Source organism: Nerophis lumbriciformis, linkage group LG29 (assembly GCF_033978685.3).
Source record: "Nerophis lumbriciformis linkage group LG29, RoL_Nlum_v2.1, whole genome shotgun sequence".
NCBI classification, from domain to species: domain Eukaryota; kingdom Metazoa; phylum Chordata; class Actinopteri; order Syngnathiformes; family Syngnathidae; genus Nerophis; species Nerophis lumbriciformis.
In genome coordinates this window covers 35,397,832-35,415,000 of record NC_084576.2, presented here as the reverse complement: position 1 = coordinate 35,415,000, position 17,169 = coordinate 35,397,832, and the positions used below count along the sequence as shown (strand labels likewise).

Sequence of the window (17,169 nt, the reverse complement as noted above, 5' to 3'; positions counted from 1 at the left end):
ATGTAGGAGCCTATTTTTATATTAGTGATTACATTATGTAGGAGCCTATTATTATATTAGTGATTACATTATGTAGGAGCCTATTATTATATTAGTGATTACATTATGTAGGAGCCTATTATTATATTAGTGATTACATTATGTAGGAGCCTATTATTATATTAGTGATTACATGATGTAGGAGCCTATCATTATATTAGTGATTACATTATGTAGGAGCCTATCATTATATTAGTGATTACATTATGTAGGAGCCTATCATTATATTAGTGATTACATGATGTAGGAGCCTATCATTATATTAGTGATTACATGATGTAGGAGCCTATCATTATATTAGTGATTACATTATGTAGGAGCCTATTATATTAGTGATTACATTATGTAGGAGCCTATCATTATATTAGTGATTACATGATGTAGGAGCCTATCATTATATTAGTGATTACATTATGTAGGAGCCTATTATTATATTAGTGATTACATTATGTAGGAGCCTATCATTATATTAGTGATTACATTATGTAGGAGCCTATCATTATATTAGTGATTACATGATGTAGGAGCCTATCATTATATTAGTGATTACATTATGTAGGAGCCTATTATTATATTAGTGATTACATTATGTAGGAGCCTATTATTATATTAGTGATTACATTATGTAGGAGCCTATTGTTATATTAGTGATTACATTATGTAGGAGCCTATCATTATATTAGTGATTACATGATGTAGGAGACTATCATTATATTAGTGATTACATTATGTAGGAGCCTATCATTATATTAGTGATTACATGATGTAGGAGCCTATTATTATATTAGTGATTACATTATGTAGGAGCCTATTGTTATATTAGTGATTACATTATGTAGGAGCCTATTATTATATTAGTGATTACATTATGTAGGAGCCTATTATTATATTAGTGATTACATTATGTAGGAGCCTATTATTATATTAGTGATTACATTATGTAGGAGCCTATTATTATATTAGTGATTACATGATGTAGGAGCCTATTATTATATTAGTGATTACATTATGTAGGAGCCTATTGTTATATTAGTGATTACATTATGTAGGAGCCTATCATTATATTATTGATTACATGATGTAGGAGACTATCATTATATTAGTGATTACATTATGTAGGAGCCTATCATTATATTAGTGATTACATGATGTAGGAGCCTATTATTATATTAGTGATTACATTATGTAGGAGCCTATTGTTATATTAGTGATTACATTATGTAGGAGCCTATCATTATATTAGTGATTACATGATGTAGGAGACTATCATTATATTAGTGATTACATTATGTAGGAGCCTATCATTATATTAGTGATTACATGATGTAGGAGCCTATTATTATATTAGTGATTACATTATGTAGGAGCCTATTGTTATATTAGTGATTACATTATGTAGGAGCCTATTATTATATTAGTGATTACATTATGTAGGAGCCTATTATTATATTAGTGATTACATTATGTAGGAGCCTATTATTATATTAGTGATTACATTATGTAGGAGCCTATTATTATATTAGTGATTACATGATGTAGGAGCCTATTATTATATTAGTGATTACATTATGTAGGAGCCTATTGTTATATTAGTGATTACATTATGTAGGAGCCTATCATTATATTATTGATTACATGATGTAGGAGACTATCATTATATTAGTGATTACATTATGTAGGAGCCTATCATTATATTAGTGATTACATGATGTAGGAGAAAGACTTCCTATTATGCAAAACCAACTTTTCTTACCTTTTTGTTTATTTGGCTTCCCAGAAGTCCTGAAAATGTCAAATCATATCTTGAAGATATTTATGAAACAATATCACAGCTGAGATAGGCTCCAGCACCGCCCGTGACCCCGAAAGGGACAAGCAGTAGAAAATGGATGGATGGATGGATATTGCCTTCTTCAAAACATGCCCCAACTAGCCCTTTGAAATGTGAGACTAGTGACATATTTGTCTTTTCTGCAGTCATGGAAGAACTCACCATTTGATTCTGTTGTAGTCAATAATATCCTCTTGTTGAGGGGCAGACTGGCTCGTACATGCACATGCATGTAGCGTATGCAAACTTACTTCATGTGGAAGCCATAACAACTACAACATGGCTGATGGGGTGGAGACAGTCAAAGGGGGCTTTGGCACGTATATAAGACACACCCTGAAGGGCACGTATATAAGACGCATTCTGAAGGGCACACATATAAGACGCACCCTGAAGGGCACGTATATAAGACGCACCCTGAAGGGCACGTATATAAGACTCACCCTGAAGGGCACGTATATAAGACTCAACCTGAAGGGCACGTATATAAGACGCACCCTGAAGGGCACGTATATAAGACTCACCCTGAAGGGCACGTATATAAGACTCAACCTGAAGGGCACGTATATAAGACGCACCCCGAAGGGCACGTATATAAGACGCACCCTGAAGGGCACGTATATAAGACGCACCCTGAAGGGCACGTATATAAGACGCACCCTGAAGGGCACGTATATAAGACTCACCCTGAAGGGCACGTATATAAGACTCAACCTGAAGGGCACGTATATAAGACGCACCCCGAAGGGCACGTATATAAGACGCACCCTGAAGGGCACGTATATAAGACGCATCCTGAAGGGCACGTATATAAGACACATCCTGAAGGGCACGTATATAAGACGCATCCTGAAGGGCACGTATATAAGACACATCCTGAAGGGCACGCATATAAGACGCATCCTGAAGGGCACGCATATAAGACGCATCCTGAAGAGAGTCAGAAAGCTGCTTGAAGATGGTCTTCAATACCAGATGAGTGCAGAAAAAGCTGCACCATCACATGTGACAAGGAAGTGTACACTATTGATACATTGCTGCTAGAAGATCAGACATAAACATTCACATAATATCCCGAAGAGCAGACTTTGATATTGAACATCATTGAGGGACAACATTGATATTGAACATCATTGAGGGACAACATTGATATTGAACATCATTGAGGGACAACATTGATATTGAACATCATTGAGGGACAACATTGATATTGAACATCATTGAGGGACAACATTGATATTGAACATCATTGAGGGACAACATTGATATTGAACATCATTGAGGGACAACATTGATATTGAACATCATTGAGGGACAACATTGATATTGAACATCATTGAGGGACAACATTGATATTGAACATCATTGAGGGACAACATTGATATTGAACATCATTGAGGGACAACATTGATATTGAACATCATTGAGGGACAACATTGATATTGAACATCATTGAGGGACAACATTGATATTGAACATCATTGAGGGACAACATTGATATTGAACATCATTGAGGGACAACACTGATATTGAACATCATTGAGGGACAACATTGATATTGAACATCATTGAGGGACAACATTGATATTGAACATCATTGAGGGACAACATTGATATTGAACATCATTGAGGGACAACATTGATATTGAACATCATTGAGGGACAACATTGATATTGAACATCATTGAGGGACAACATTGATATTGAACATCATTGAGGGACAACATTGATATTGAACATCATTGAGGGACAACACTGATATTGAACGTCATTGAGGGACAACATTGATATTGAACATCATTGAGGGACAACATTGATATTGAACATCATTGAGGGACAACATTGATATTGAACATCATTGAGGGACAACATTGATATTGAACATCATTGAGGGACAACATTGATATTGAACATCATTGAGGGACAACATTGATATTGCAAGACTTGTCAGGAGACATTCCAAGTGATTGTCTTCCCTGCAGCCCAACAAGGAAGTGAATGTGGAGAAGTCCTTCAAGATGGACGAGGATGACGGCGCCAAACTAAAGCCTGCAGAATCCAGGAAGGTAATATCTAATTATTTACTATCTTTTTAGAACCTTCCCTTACCCTTTTACCATGTTTGTTCTGACTAAGGTTTTCTAGCTGACCTGAACAATATTATCATTTGAATTGAACTATTTGTTACTTGATTAGCAGGTTGTGTTGAAGGCTACACAACTCTTGTAAAAGTCTTGATACACCACAATGTCTACGTGCAGAAATAGTATACAACTTAGCATACACACACACACCTTCCTGCAGGTTGTGTTGAAGGCTACACAACTCTTGTAAAAGTCTGGATACACCACAATGTCTATGTGCAGAAATAGTATACAACTTAGCATACACACACACTTTCCTGCAGGTTGTAAAAGTCTGGATACACCACAATATCTATGTGCAGAAATAGTATACAACTTAGCATACACACACACACCTTCCTGCAGGTTGTGTTGAAGGCTACACAACTCTTGTAAAAGTCTGGATACACCACAATGTCTACGTGCAGAAATAGTATACAACTTAGCATACACACACACTTTCCTGCAGGTTAGTGTAGAAGTGTGCGCAGGTAAGCCTACGTCATGCCACACCCTCCCAGGCCTTGACTTCACCTTAGAAGGTCAATGCAAAGTCATTTGTGTATGCTGCATTTCTCAGAGTAGTCAAACATCAAATACACTATTTTCCTCACAATGCAGCACAGCAGTAGATCAGCCACACCCACTAAACTTTACAAGAAAGAAATAGTGTTCCATATTTTAGCCACACTGGTCTATATGCAGAAAGATTGTGTAAATGTTTATTCACATAACTTAATTGTTTCCAAACAATGTCTGTAACACGGCAGTAAAACGGCTGATCAAACAAAACAGAAGTCATGGTCATGGACCCACTAGCTGCAGTAGCTAAATGTGTGTTTTCATTGGATTCTACAAGAAAAGAGTAAGTAGAACAATAGTATTACCAGATGAGGTCATTCTGTACAAAGGTGGGAAAATATTCCTCTAACAATCAAATGAAGATACTTGATGTATTCTAGCTTAGTTACTCTCTGGTGGGCAGCTGAAGTGTAGTCAAACTGGTTTCATGTAGAAGAAGTATTTCAATGTATTCTAGCTTAGTTACTCTCTGGTGGGCAGCTGAAGTGTAGTGAAACTGGTTTCATGTAGAAGAAGTATTTCAATGTATTCTAGCTTAGTTACTCTCTGGTGGGCAGCTGAAGTGTAGTCAAACTGATTTCATGTAGAAGAAGTATTTCAATGTATTCTAGCTCTCTGGTGGGCAGCTGAAGTGTTGTGAAACTGATTTCATGTAGAAGAAGTATTTCAATGTATTCTAGCTTAGTTACTCTCTGGTGGGCAGCTGAAGTGTTGTGAAACTGATTTCATGTAGAAGAAGTATTTCCATGTATTCTTTCTGGTGGGCAGCTGAAGTGTAGTCAAACTGAAGTATTTCAATGAAGAGAAAGACAAGTTGCAGTAATCATATTTATACCTGCATTGTCCTTTCCATCCTTACACTTTCCATCATTGTAACTGAGCTACTGTGTTGAACTATTTCCCTTGTGGATCATTAAAGTTTGTCTAAGTCCAAGTCTAAGACTTCTTTGGTTCTATAAGATCAACATCACAAATGCAGCACCTTCATATGAGCTGGAAACATCACTTCCTGAGGCGCTTGAAGGTCAAAGGTGGTATAGGTCACAGTATTATTCCTGTGTTGTTTGACCAAGGCGCTTGAAGGTCAAAGGTGGTATAGGTCACAGTATTATTCCTGTGTTGTTTGACCAAGGTGCTTGAAGGTCAAAGGTGGTATAGGTCACAGTATTATTCCTGTGTTGTTTGACCAAGGCGCTTGAAGGTCAAAGGTGGTATGGCTCACAGTATTATTCCTGTGTTGTTTGACTACAAAATGCATCAAAAGATTCCCGCTGTTGGGAAGAAACATCCAACAAAGTCTTGTCTCTTCTTCATCTCCTTGGTAACATCATGTCTTTCAAACAATGTGATTGTGCCATGAAGGACTGAGACCTACACTTGACCTTGGTCACATTTATTTGCAATGTCAGCGACTACATAACCACATCAGATTGAACAAGTCACAAGACCTTAGACCTTATAGTCTGACCATAGTCTTCATCATCTTTTTAATCACACTTGTTGTTCTTCCCGTCTTTATTGTCACCACTGTTACTTTCTAAGACTGAGGTGACCTTCATTCATTGCTTTCTAAGACTGAGATGACCTTCATGCATTACTTTCTAAGACTGAGGTGACCTTCATGCATTACTTTCTAAGACTGAGCTGAGGTGACCTTCATGCATTGCTTTCTAAGACTGAGGTGACCTTCATGCATGCTCACACTCCTAAGAAGGTGGTGACAGACACTCCCCAAAGGTGATAAAAGCATGTGTCATGTCTCATGTCTCACTGGGCTGCTGTCACCTGCCTCTTTTCTCCAAATGTGACATCAATGAAATATACCACACATTAAGTCAGTGTTAGGTGTTATTAACTTGTATTATTATTATTAACTTGTATTCATCCATAGCCTCCCTTTTCTTTTCTGGATCCCAACAGAAGTCATTGAAAGATACATTTGACATTTGTCATGTTATTATACCAACTGAAAAGTGGAACAAAAACAAATGATTGCATGAATTAGATTGAAACCATGGTTTTACAAGGCAGGTAGACACTTTCATTAGATTGTGTTGAACTTTTCTCATTACCACAACAGGATTTTACCATTTCAAAGCAGAATGTTTAGTCCTAAATAAAAGTGTCTTTGTGCCAGTCTATATATATATATATATATATATAAAATTTACAGGGCTTAATAGTAGGACACATGAATAAGAATGTCCCAACCCAGGTGTTACTCAGTACCAATCATGCAGATCCCATCGCTACAGTCTTGCTTCTTTCTACAAATTCAAGTGATGGCGATTTTTTTATTGCATGTATTTATTTGACAGGGACAGTCCAAGTAAACATTGCCATGTCCAAGTACACAAGACTTCTAGCCACAGGATCATTTGCAAGCCTCGTCCCTGGTTAGGCTTTTAAAGGAAAGTTGAAAAAAAGTGTAAAACACATTAAAACGAGTACAACATAAAAAATAACTTGGCCCATGTGTCCTTACTACACCCAGTTTTAGTGCTCAACAAAGGAGGGATTTTCATTTTCATCAAAACTTGCTGTTAAATCAATAAAAAAAACAGCAGTTAAAACATGCCAAACTGGGATTTGAAGCCAAGTCCCTAGTCCCATGAGGCAGTGTCACAAACACTAACCAGCCCAGTTGTTGGAACCACTGTTGGTGTTTGTGTCAATGACAACTTTGTGTTATTTCTTCCAGTATGTGTTGGTCATGGGAAGGCAGGAAGTTCAACTAACACTCTTGTGATATGAAATGGTTTCATAGGATGGTCTTTGAAGGAAATCCATGGTGGTAATCCTCCTCGTGTAAAGTGCTGGTCTGTTTGCCATAACACAACTCCTCATTCAATGACTCAGTGTGGACATCTGAGTTTGGGCCAGATTAGATTTAAACTATGCAAGTTCACCATTTACCAACAAGATTGGATTGGGACTAAAAAAAAAAGTTTTCCAGCATTTATTTTTAGGACTAAAACTTGAAAAGTAAACCAACACTTAAGCTGGTCTTTTGAACACAACAACAACAACACAACGTTCAGCCTGTAGCCATTCTTGTTACCACAACAACCTTGCAATTAACACAATGCATTACAATTTTTTATCTCCAAAGCCAGTAAGCCGCTTAGCTTTGGCCTTTGTAATAATCTTGAATGATTTCAATACTAACCTGGATTTTTGCTCTTCTACAAAAGCAGCTGATGAATTAGATGCATTTATTAGTTGGATTTCCATTAGTTAATTGTATTTATGCTTTGTATTTGAATGATTATGTTTATGTCACAAAAGATTTATGGAAACAACCTTCTGCGGTTAATCCTCCTTATCGAACACTTTATTAATTGTAGGATACGATCTCATTCAGATGAGTCATGGCCAACCATGAATAGTTGCACTTCACTATTCAGTAGCTAGTACACTTCCATGTAGTCATTTTACCCGGAATAATTACAGGAGTCATGAGTCTCCATCACTACATGCTGTAGTAATAGCATTTGGTGACTTTGGACTAGACAGAAAAATTGATACATGGCAGCTTTGCAATAATTTTATGGCTAAATGTCCGTGGTTTAAGCGCGTGTGGCAGCATATCACACACTGTGTTTGTCTGCAGCCTCTTGTAATGTGGACAGCAGCAGGGCAGCTAACAGGTATGACATGTTCGTTGTTTTGCTGTGGTTACCGTGGTAACCAATCTTGCACAATAAAGCAATTGAGCATCGATCACCTTCTTGTTCTCTACACAGATGATACGGTACGGTTGTTTGTTGTGTAAAACATGTAACACTATACTCACTCTTTACTGCTCAAACAGCAACGTTTAACAATATATTAACTATTGATTGTGTGTTGTTGTGTACATGAAGCAGGAGCATACCAGAGTTTTATTGTCAAAAATATTATTCATGTGAGCAACTCAAGGTATGCTCGCAATATAAAGCATAAGAAAATGTCGGGGACAGCTCATATCTCAAGTAAGTTGAGCTAAATAAATACAGTGGAAACTCAACTTAGGCGCTCGATTGGTTCTATGACCAAACTTGCTCATCAAAACACTTGTATCTCAAATCTGCATCAAAACTTGAATCTGTGGTTGTCTCCCATGCCCCCAAAATACTACAATTGAAACATGTAACATACATTTGAAAAAGAAACTTAGATGATAAATATTGCATACAAAAAGGATAGAGTGGAATGCAATCTTGTCTTTTCAAACTGTTTAGTTGGATTTACACTAGCAATTTTCCATTTTCTGTCACAGCCTTCCACAAGCACATCCCCTTCAACGTCCTTCCTCAAGCCCAACTTGGAGTCCAAGTCTGGCCCAGCAGCCTTCACATTAAATTTGGACAACGGTGATCCAAAATTGCAGATGGAAGATCTTAGAAGTCAGATGAAGGACTTGCTGCTGTCTGTGGAACTCTTCAAGGCCCAACAAATGTATCAAACTTCACTCTTTTTTTCTCATTTCATATTGAAACAAAGTCACATCATGTTTAGTGTGAGGAAACACTTTGACCTGCTGGCTTCAACAATAATAGTCCTGTCCTTTTTCTATCTCAAGACTACAGGAAATGTTTCTAATCCAAGTTTCTGCTTCTTTCCAGGAAAGAGATAGCAGACCTCCGAAGAGAGGTGGATGAGGAGAAGCTGAAGCGTGTGGCTCTGCAGGTAATATTCAGCCTCCATAACAAAATAATGCATGTGTTCATTAAAACATCAGGTAATATTCATCCTCCAGAACAATAATATGCATGTGTTCATTAAAACATCAGGTAATATTCATCCTCCATAACAATAATATGCATGTGTTCATTAAAACATCAGGTAATATTCAGTCTCCATAACAATAATATGCATGTGTTCATTAAAACATCAGGTAATATTCATCCTCCATAACAATAATATGCATGTGTTCATTAAAACATCAGGTAATATTCATCCTCCACAACAATAATATGCATGTGTTCATTACAACATCAGGTAATATTCATCCTCCATAACAAAATAATGCATGTGTTCATTAAAACATCAGGTAATATTCATCCTCCATAACAATAATATGCATGTGTTCATTAAAACATGACCTTGACTGTGAATGTTGTAACACATGTAATGGTGGTTAAACAAGTTCCCTATGACCTTGACTGTGAATGTTGTAACACATGTAGTGGTGGTTAAACAAGTTCCATATGACCTTGACTGTGAATGTTGTAACACATGTAATGGTGGTTAAACAAGTTCCCTATGACCTTGACTGTGAATGTTGTAACACATGTAATGGTGGTTAAACAAGTTCCCTATGACCTTGACTGTGAATGTTGTAACACATGTAATGGTGGTTAAACAAGTTCCCTATGACCTTGACTGTGAATGTTGTAACACATGTAGTGGTGGTTAAACAAGTTCCCTATGACCTTGACTGTGAATGTTGTAACACATGTAATGGTGGTTAAACAAGTTCCCTATGACCTTGACTGTGAATGTTGTAACACATGTAATGGTGGTTAAACAAGTTCCCTATGACCTTGACTGTGAATGTTGTAACACATGTAATGGTGGTTAAACAAGTTCCCTATGACCTTGACTGTGAATGTTGTAACACATGTAATGGTGTTTAAACAAGTTCCCTATGACCTTGACTGTGAATGTTGTAACACATGTAATGGTGGTTAAACAAGTTCCCTATGACCTTGACTGTGAATGTTGTAACACATGTAATGGTGGTTAAACAAGTTCCCTATGACCTTGACTGTGAATGTTGTAACACATGTAATGGTGGTTGAACAAGTTCCCTATGACCTTGACTGTGAATGTTGTAACACATGTAGTGGTGGTTGAACAAGTTCCCTATGACCTTGACTGTGAATGTTGTGTACTTGCAGATGGAGCTTGATAAACTAAAGATGGCTGTCCACTCAACGTGAGTCAAGGGGATGCCTGAAGGTCATCTGTATTGACAGTAGAATGGACAAAGAGAGGGTGCAATGGTTTTCATATCTACAAACATTTGTAAGATTAACACTTTTGCACATATATATATATATATATATATATATATATATATATGTATATATATATATATATATATATATATATATATATATATATATATATATATATATATTTCCAAGTTTGATGTAATCAAATGACAGATGTATGATTTGTTTTCTTTGCCAACACACAAAAGACCAGAGGCCTTACTAAAAACTGCTGTGTGCATCTCACACTCTGGAGGGTTGTTAGCAGTTCTACTGACTCTACCAATCCTTGTTTCCACACGTCACCTAGTACTTATCTTTGCTACACAATGTGTATGTACAAATTTAACATTCCCTCAGCGCCTCAGTAAGCTAACATTTTCTGTTTATATATATATATATATACACATATATATGTATGTATACATACATATATATATAAATATGTATAGATATATATACATACATATATATATATATATATATATATATATGTGTATATATTTACGTACATACATATATATGTATATATATATATATATATATGTACATACATATATATGTGTGTATATAAATATATGTATGTATGTGTGTATATATATATATATATATATATATATATATATATATATATATATATATATATATATATATATATATATATATATATATATATATATAGATGTATGTATGTATGTATGTATATATGTGTGTGTATATATCAGTACATTTATATGTATATACGTGTGTGTGTGTGTATGTTTTCTAACATTCCTATCCAGGGAAACACTACTGTGCCTGTAGTAAGAAGTGTAGTAAGAAGTGGTTCTAACATTGAGCACAAGTGTGTCTAACTCTACTGACATCCTGGTGAGGGTCTTCTATTGTTCAATGAGGGTCTTCTATTGTTCAATGAAGGTCTTCTATTGTTCAATGAGGGTCTTCTATTGTTCAATGAGGGTCTTCTATTGTTCAATGAGGGTCTTCTATTGTTCAATGAGGGTCTTCTATTGTTCAATGAGGGTCTTCTATTGTTCAATGAGGGTCTTCTATTGTTCAATGAAGGTCTTCTATTGTTCAATGAGGGTCTTCTATTGTTCAATGATGGTCTTCTATTGTTCAATGAAGGTCTTCTATTGTTCAATGAGGGTCTTCTATTGTTCAAGTGAGAAGTTAAGGCATAAAAAGATCAATTACATATCCCAGAGTGTATTTTTGTAAGAAAGACGGTCTCCTTTTGGTCATCTCTGGGGTCTAAAACCACCTTCCATCTAATCCCAAATCATGGTCTAAAACCACCATCCATCTAAACCCAAATCATGGTCTAAAACCACCTTCCATCTAATCCCAAATCATGGTCTAAAACCACCATCCATCTAAACCCAAATCATGGTCTAAAACCACCTTCCATCTAATCCCAAATCATGGTCTAAAACCACCATCCATGATATTAGTCTGGACCTACACTGGAGTCTTTTAGTGTTCTTGGCAGGAAATAGTTTGGACACCTGTGTGTCACATGATCAAGTCTGATAAACACTTTGTGTTCCAAGGACTTGTACATCAAGTGTACAAGACTTAGTCATTAAGGACTTGTACATCAAGTGTAAAAAGACTTAGTCATTAAGGACTTGTACATCAAGTGTAAAAAGACTTAGTCATTAAGGACTTGTACATCAAGTGTAAAAGACTTAGTCATTAAGGACTTGTACATCAAGTGTAAAAAGACTTAGTCATTAAGGACTTGTACATCAAGTGTAAAAAGACTTAGTCATTAAGGACTTGTACATCAAGTGTAAAAGACTTAGTCATTAAGGACTTGTACATCAAGTGTAAAAAGACTTAGTCATTAAGGACTTGTACATCAAGTGTAAAAGACTTAGTCATTAAGGACTTGTACATCAAGTGTAAAAAGACTTAGTCATTAAGGACTTGTACATCAAGTGTAAAAAGACTTAGTCATTAAGGACTTGTACATCAAGTGTAAAAAGACTTAGTCATTAAGGACTTGTACATCAAGTGTAAAAAGACTTAGTCATTAAGGACTTGTACATCAAGTGTAAAAAGACTTAGTCATAAAGTGTCAAAGGACTAGTTTGAAGCAATAAAAGGGAAAATATGTTGCTGAGATGTTTATGAAAGTACGTTGCTGAGATGTTTATGACATTTATACAGGAAACAAATCTACTTTTTTAAGAGTGTAAAAATGTCCGTGACTAAAAATGATTTGAACAAAATCAACTTTGTATCGTTTCTCAGGTTTCAATCCAATGCTTAGCTGGCACACTTTTATTTTGAAGCATTCCACTTTTATTTTGAAGCATTCCACGCTCGATGCCTGCTTTTTACCAACACCCGTGACTCCTCCCACTTTCACAAGATGTTCACCAAGACTTAGGAATATGGCAGCAATGTTGTTTAAGTTAAGTTAAGTTTAACCAAACAGCAATGTTGTTTAAGTTAAGTTAAGTTTAACCAAACAGCAATGTTGTTTAAGTTAAGTTAAGTTTAACCAAACAGCAATGTTGTTTAAGTTAAGTTAAGTTTAGCTAAACAGCAATGTTGTTTAAGTTAAGTTAAGTTTAGCTAAACAGCAATGTTGCATTTGTGGTGTTCAAAGTTCACCAGATGAGAGAAATTTCAAGATTATTCATGGTAAATATTCTCTTCAACTTCTGGTCCACTTGGTTCTTCTGGAATGTTCTCCTTGAAGTCCACAAGGTCATGTCAGTCTTTTTAGTGACCTTCATCTTACAGCAACTCACAACTTAATTCAGTTTAATTCTCACTAAATATTTCTTCTAATTCTCACAAAATGACAATCATTGAAAAGCGTGACTGATAGAAATGTATTGTTGATATCAGCGCTGTCACAACTAATCATGTGATTATTGATTATACACAAAAGATGATGTCATGTCTTATGTACATTATGGGATCTCTTATGTACATTAGGAGGGGGATTCATAAGACCCCATTCACCACGGTTTACCTGACACATGAAGCGTGACAAATATGGGAGGGTGCACTATCCACTTTAGCTGCCAGATGTCAGTAGAGTGTCCATTATCTTAAATAGCATCAGTTGCTATGTAGAGTGGCACTTTCCATCATTTTCAGCAGACTGCATTGCACAATGATGAAACCCTGGTCTCACATGAGAGCCATCAGGAATGGACAAATATTCTTACTGTAGATCAATCACTCCCTGACTAGAATGTTCCTGAATGGCACGTGAGTAATAATCTGATTAATCGTGATGAATGGGATTTAAAAGGAGTCATTTGACAGCAGGTCTACGGTTCATGTTGCACAATTGTCAAGGTCATCATTCAGGCTAAGCAGCAACAGAACATCCTGTTCAGTGCAAAGTAAGTTTCAAAGTAAAAGCATGGCAGTGAACTCTGCCACTGCAACTAACACATTTATTTAGTTTGGATCCAAGAAAGAGATTTGATTTTTAACGCCACCGTGCTCATTTTCTTGGAAACACTTTCAAGGTGAAAGTTGTTGTGCAATAGTGAAAAGTTAGTTATAATACAAGAACTAGTTATAATACAATAACTAGTTATAATACAAGAACTAGTTATAATACAATAACTCGCACAAGACTGATACAATGATAGAAATGGAATTTAAAAAAAATTAAATTTTACCTTTTTTTACTGAATAAGACATCAAGAATGTAGATGAAAAATAATGTGGGATTTGCATTTCCTATAAAGGATAAAACACTGAATATGAACAACATATTTCTTCTCCTGGAAATGTTTTATAAACAAGAGAAAACGAAAACTTCACGCTAATTGGAAATGGGTACAAATGATGAGTACTTCACGTCTGATTGGTGACTACACATTAAATGATGAGTACTTCACGTCTGATTGGTGACTACACATTAAATGATGAGTACTTCACGTCTGATTGGTGACTACACATTAAATGATGAGTACTTCACGTCTGATTGGTGACTACACATTAAATGATGAGTACTTCACGTCTGATTGGTGACTACACATTAAATGATGAGTACTTCACGTCTGATTGGTGACTACACATTAAATGATGAGTACTTCACGTCTGATTGGTGACTACACATTAAATGATGAGTACTTCACGTCTGATTGGTGACTACACATTAAATGATGAGTACTTCACGTCTGATTGGTGACTACACATTAAATGATGAGTACTTCACGTCTGATTGGTGACTACACATTAAATGATGAGTACTTCACGTCTGATTGGCGACTACACATTAAATGATGAGTACTTCACGTCTGATTGGTGACTACACATTAAAGGATGAGTACTTCACGTCTTATTGGCGACTACACATTAAATGATGAGTACTTCACGTCTGATTGGTGACTACACATTCCATGTTAGAGGTTAAAAAAAGAAGTTTGTAAAGATCAGGCGGACTGTATTCCAAGTCTTTATGGGACATGCTAACTGTGTTAGCATGTTGAATGTGATTGACACCCTGGACCACCACCATGTTCAGCTAGCAGTGTCTTGCTAGGATGTCTTAATGTGAATAATGTTTCTAACAATCATTTGATTATCTGTAAGGTGGCTTGACTTTTATACTCCGTACATTCCCCAAGTGTGCACATTTATCTTTTGTTTACAAGAGCTGTATTCTTGCATGAGCTGAGATGTTTTTGAAAAGGAAATAAATAAATATATTTACTGTCCTCCTCCTCGTGTCCGCCTTTGTTTTACAACTACGCCCGTTTCTTGTGCTGCCGACCTCCAGAAGCGCTTCAATGCCTCAATTGCTGTTTTTCTTTCCTGGAAACTTTGCCTGGAAGGTGTTGATCCATCAGAGCAGGGAGGACTTCCACCAAGTGCAGGAATGTTTGCCTCGTGATGGACTCCAGTGATGGACTCCAGTGATGGAGTCCAGAGATGGAGTCCAGTGATGAGTCCAGTGATGAGTCGAGTGATGGAGTCCAGTGACGGAGTCCAGTGACGGAGTCCAGTGACGGAGTCCAGTGACGGAGTCCAGTGATGGAGTCCAGTGATTGGACTTTGTCTCTTGTAGTGCAACACAAATGTTGAACCTGAACTTGAAATCTTTCTTTCGTTGTGCATTTGGAAAAAGTGCTTCAGTTTTCTGCATTTTCTTATGTTCCATCCATCCATCCATCCATCCATCTTCTTCCGCTTATCCGAGGTCGGGTCGCGGGGGCAGCAGCCTAAGCAGGGAAGCCCAGACTTCCCTCTCCCCAGCCACTTCGTCCAGCTCCTCCCGGGGGATCCCGAGGCGTTCCCAGGCCAGCCGGGAGACATAGTCTTCCCAACGTGTCCTGGGTCTTCCTCGTGGCCTTCTACCGGTCGGACATGCCCTAAACACCTCCTTAGGGAGGCGCTCGGGTGGCATCCTGACCAGATGCCCGAACCACCTCATCTGGCTCCTCTCGATGTGGAGGAGCAGCGGCTTTACTTTGAGCTCCCCCCGGATGACAGAGCTTCTCACCCTATCTCTAAGGGAGAGACCCGCCACCCGGCGGAGGAAACTCATTTCGGCCGCTTGTACCCGTGATCTTGTCCTTTCGGTCATAACCCAAAGCTCATGACCATAGGTGAGGATGGGAACGTAGATCGACCGGTAAATTGAGAGCTTTGCCTTCCGGCTCAGCTCCTTCTTCACCACAACGGATCGATACAGCGTCTGCATTACTGAAGACGCCGCACCGATCCGCCTGTCGATCTCACCATCCACTCTTCCCTCACTCGTGAACAAGACTCCGAGGTACTTGAACTCCTCCACTTGGGGCAAGATCTCCTCCCCAACCCGGAGATGGCACTCCACCCTTTTCCGGGCGAGAACCATGGACTCGGACTTGGAGGTGCTGATTCTCATCCCAGTCGCTTCACACTCGGCTGCGAACCGATCCAGTGAGAGCTGAAGATCCTGGCCAGATGAAGCCATCAGGACCAAATCATCTGCAAAAAGCAGAGACCTAATCCTGCAGCCACCAAACCAGATACCCTCAACGCCTTGACTGCGCCTAGAAATTCTGTCCATAAAAGTTATGAACAGAATGGGTGACAAAGGGCAGCCTTGGCGGAGTCCAACCCTCACTGGAAACGTGTCCGACTTACTGCCGGCAATGCGGACCAAGCTCTGGCACTGATCATACAGGGAGCGGACCGCCACAATCAGACAGTCCGATACCCCATACTCTCTGAGCACTCCCCACAGGACTTCCCAAGGGACACGGTCGAATGCCTTCTCCAAGTCCACAAAGCACATGTAGACTGGTTGGGCAAACTCCCATGCACCCTCAAGGACCCTGCCGAGAGTATAGAGCTGGTCCACAGTTCCACGACCAGGACGAAAACCACACTGTTCCTCCTGAATCCGAGGTTCGACTATCCGGCGTAGCCTCCTCTCCAGTACACCTGAATAGACCTTACCGGGAAGGCTGAGGAGTGTGATCCCACGATAGTTAGAACACACCCTCTGGTTCCCCTTCTTAAAGAGAGGAACCACCACCCCGTTCTGCCAATCCAGAGGTACCGCCCCCGATGTCCACGCGATGCTGCAGAGTCTTTCTTATGTTCATGGAATAAATTCATTTTTGTCCTGAAAATTCTACAC

At 38.0% G+C, this 17,169-nt stretch overlaps 1 protein-coding gene across 4 annotated transcripts in view; it reads left to right on the top strand.

Annotated features, from left to right (window-relative positions):
- cd2ap (CD2-associated protein) overlaps positions 1-10,958 on the top strand; it is a 105,232-nt gene extending 94,274 nt beyond the window's left edge. For all 4 annotated transcript variants that reach the window (XM_072911938.1, XM_072911937.1, XM_072911936.1 and 1 more), the window contains 4 exons: positions 3,853-3,936; positions 8,837-9,015; positions 9,183-9,246; positions 10,461-10,958. In XM_072911938.1, the coding sequence (XP_072768039.1) occupies positions 3,853-3,936; positions 8,837-9,015; positions 9,183-9,246; positions 10,461-10,502 (369 nt within the window). In that variant the 3' untranslated portion in view covers positions 10,503-10,958. The remainder of the gene's footprint in view (positions 1-3,852; positions 3,937-8,836; positions 9,016-9,182; positions 9,247-10,460) is intronic.
- The last annotated feature ends 6,211 nt before the right edge of the window (positions 10,959-17,169 follow it).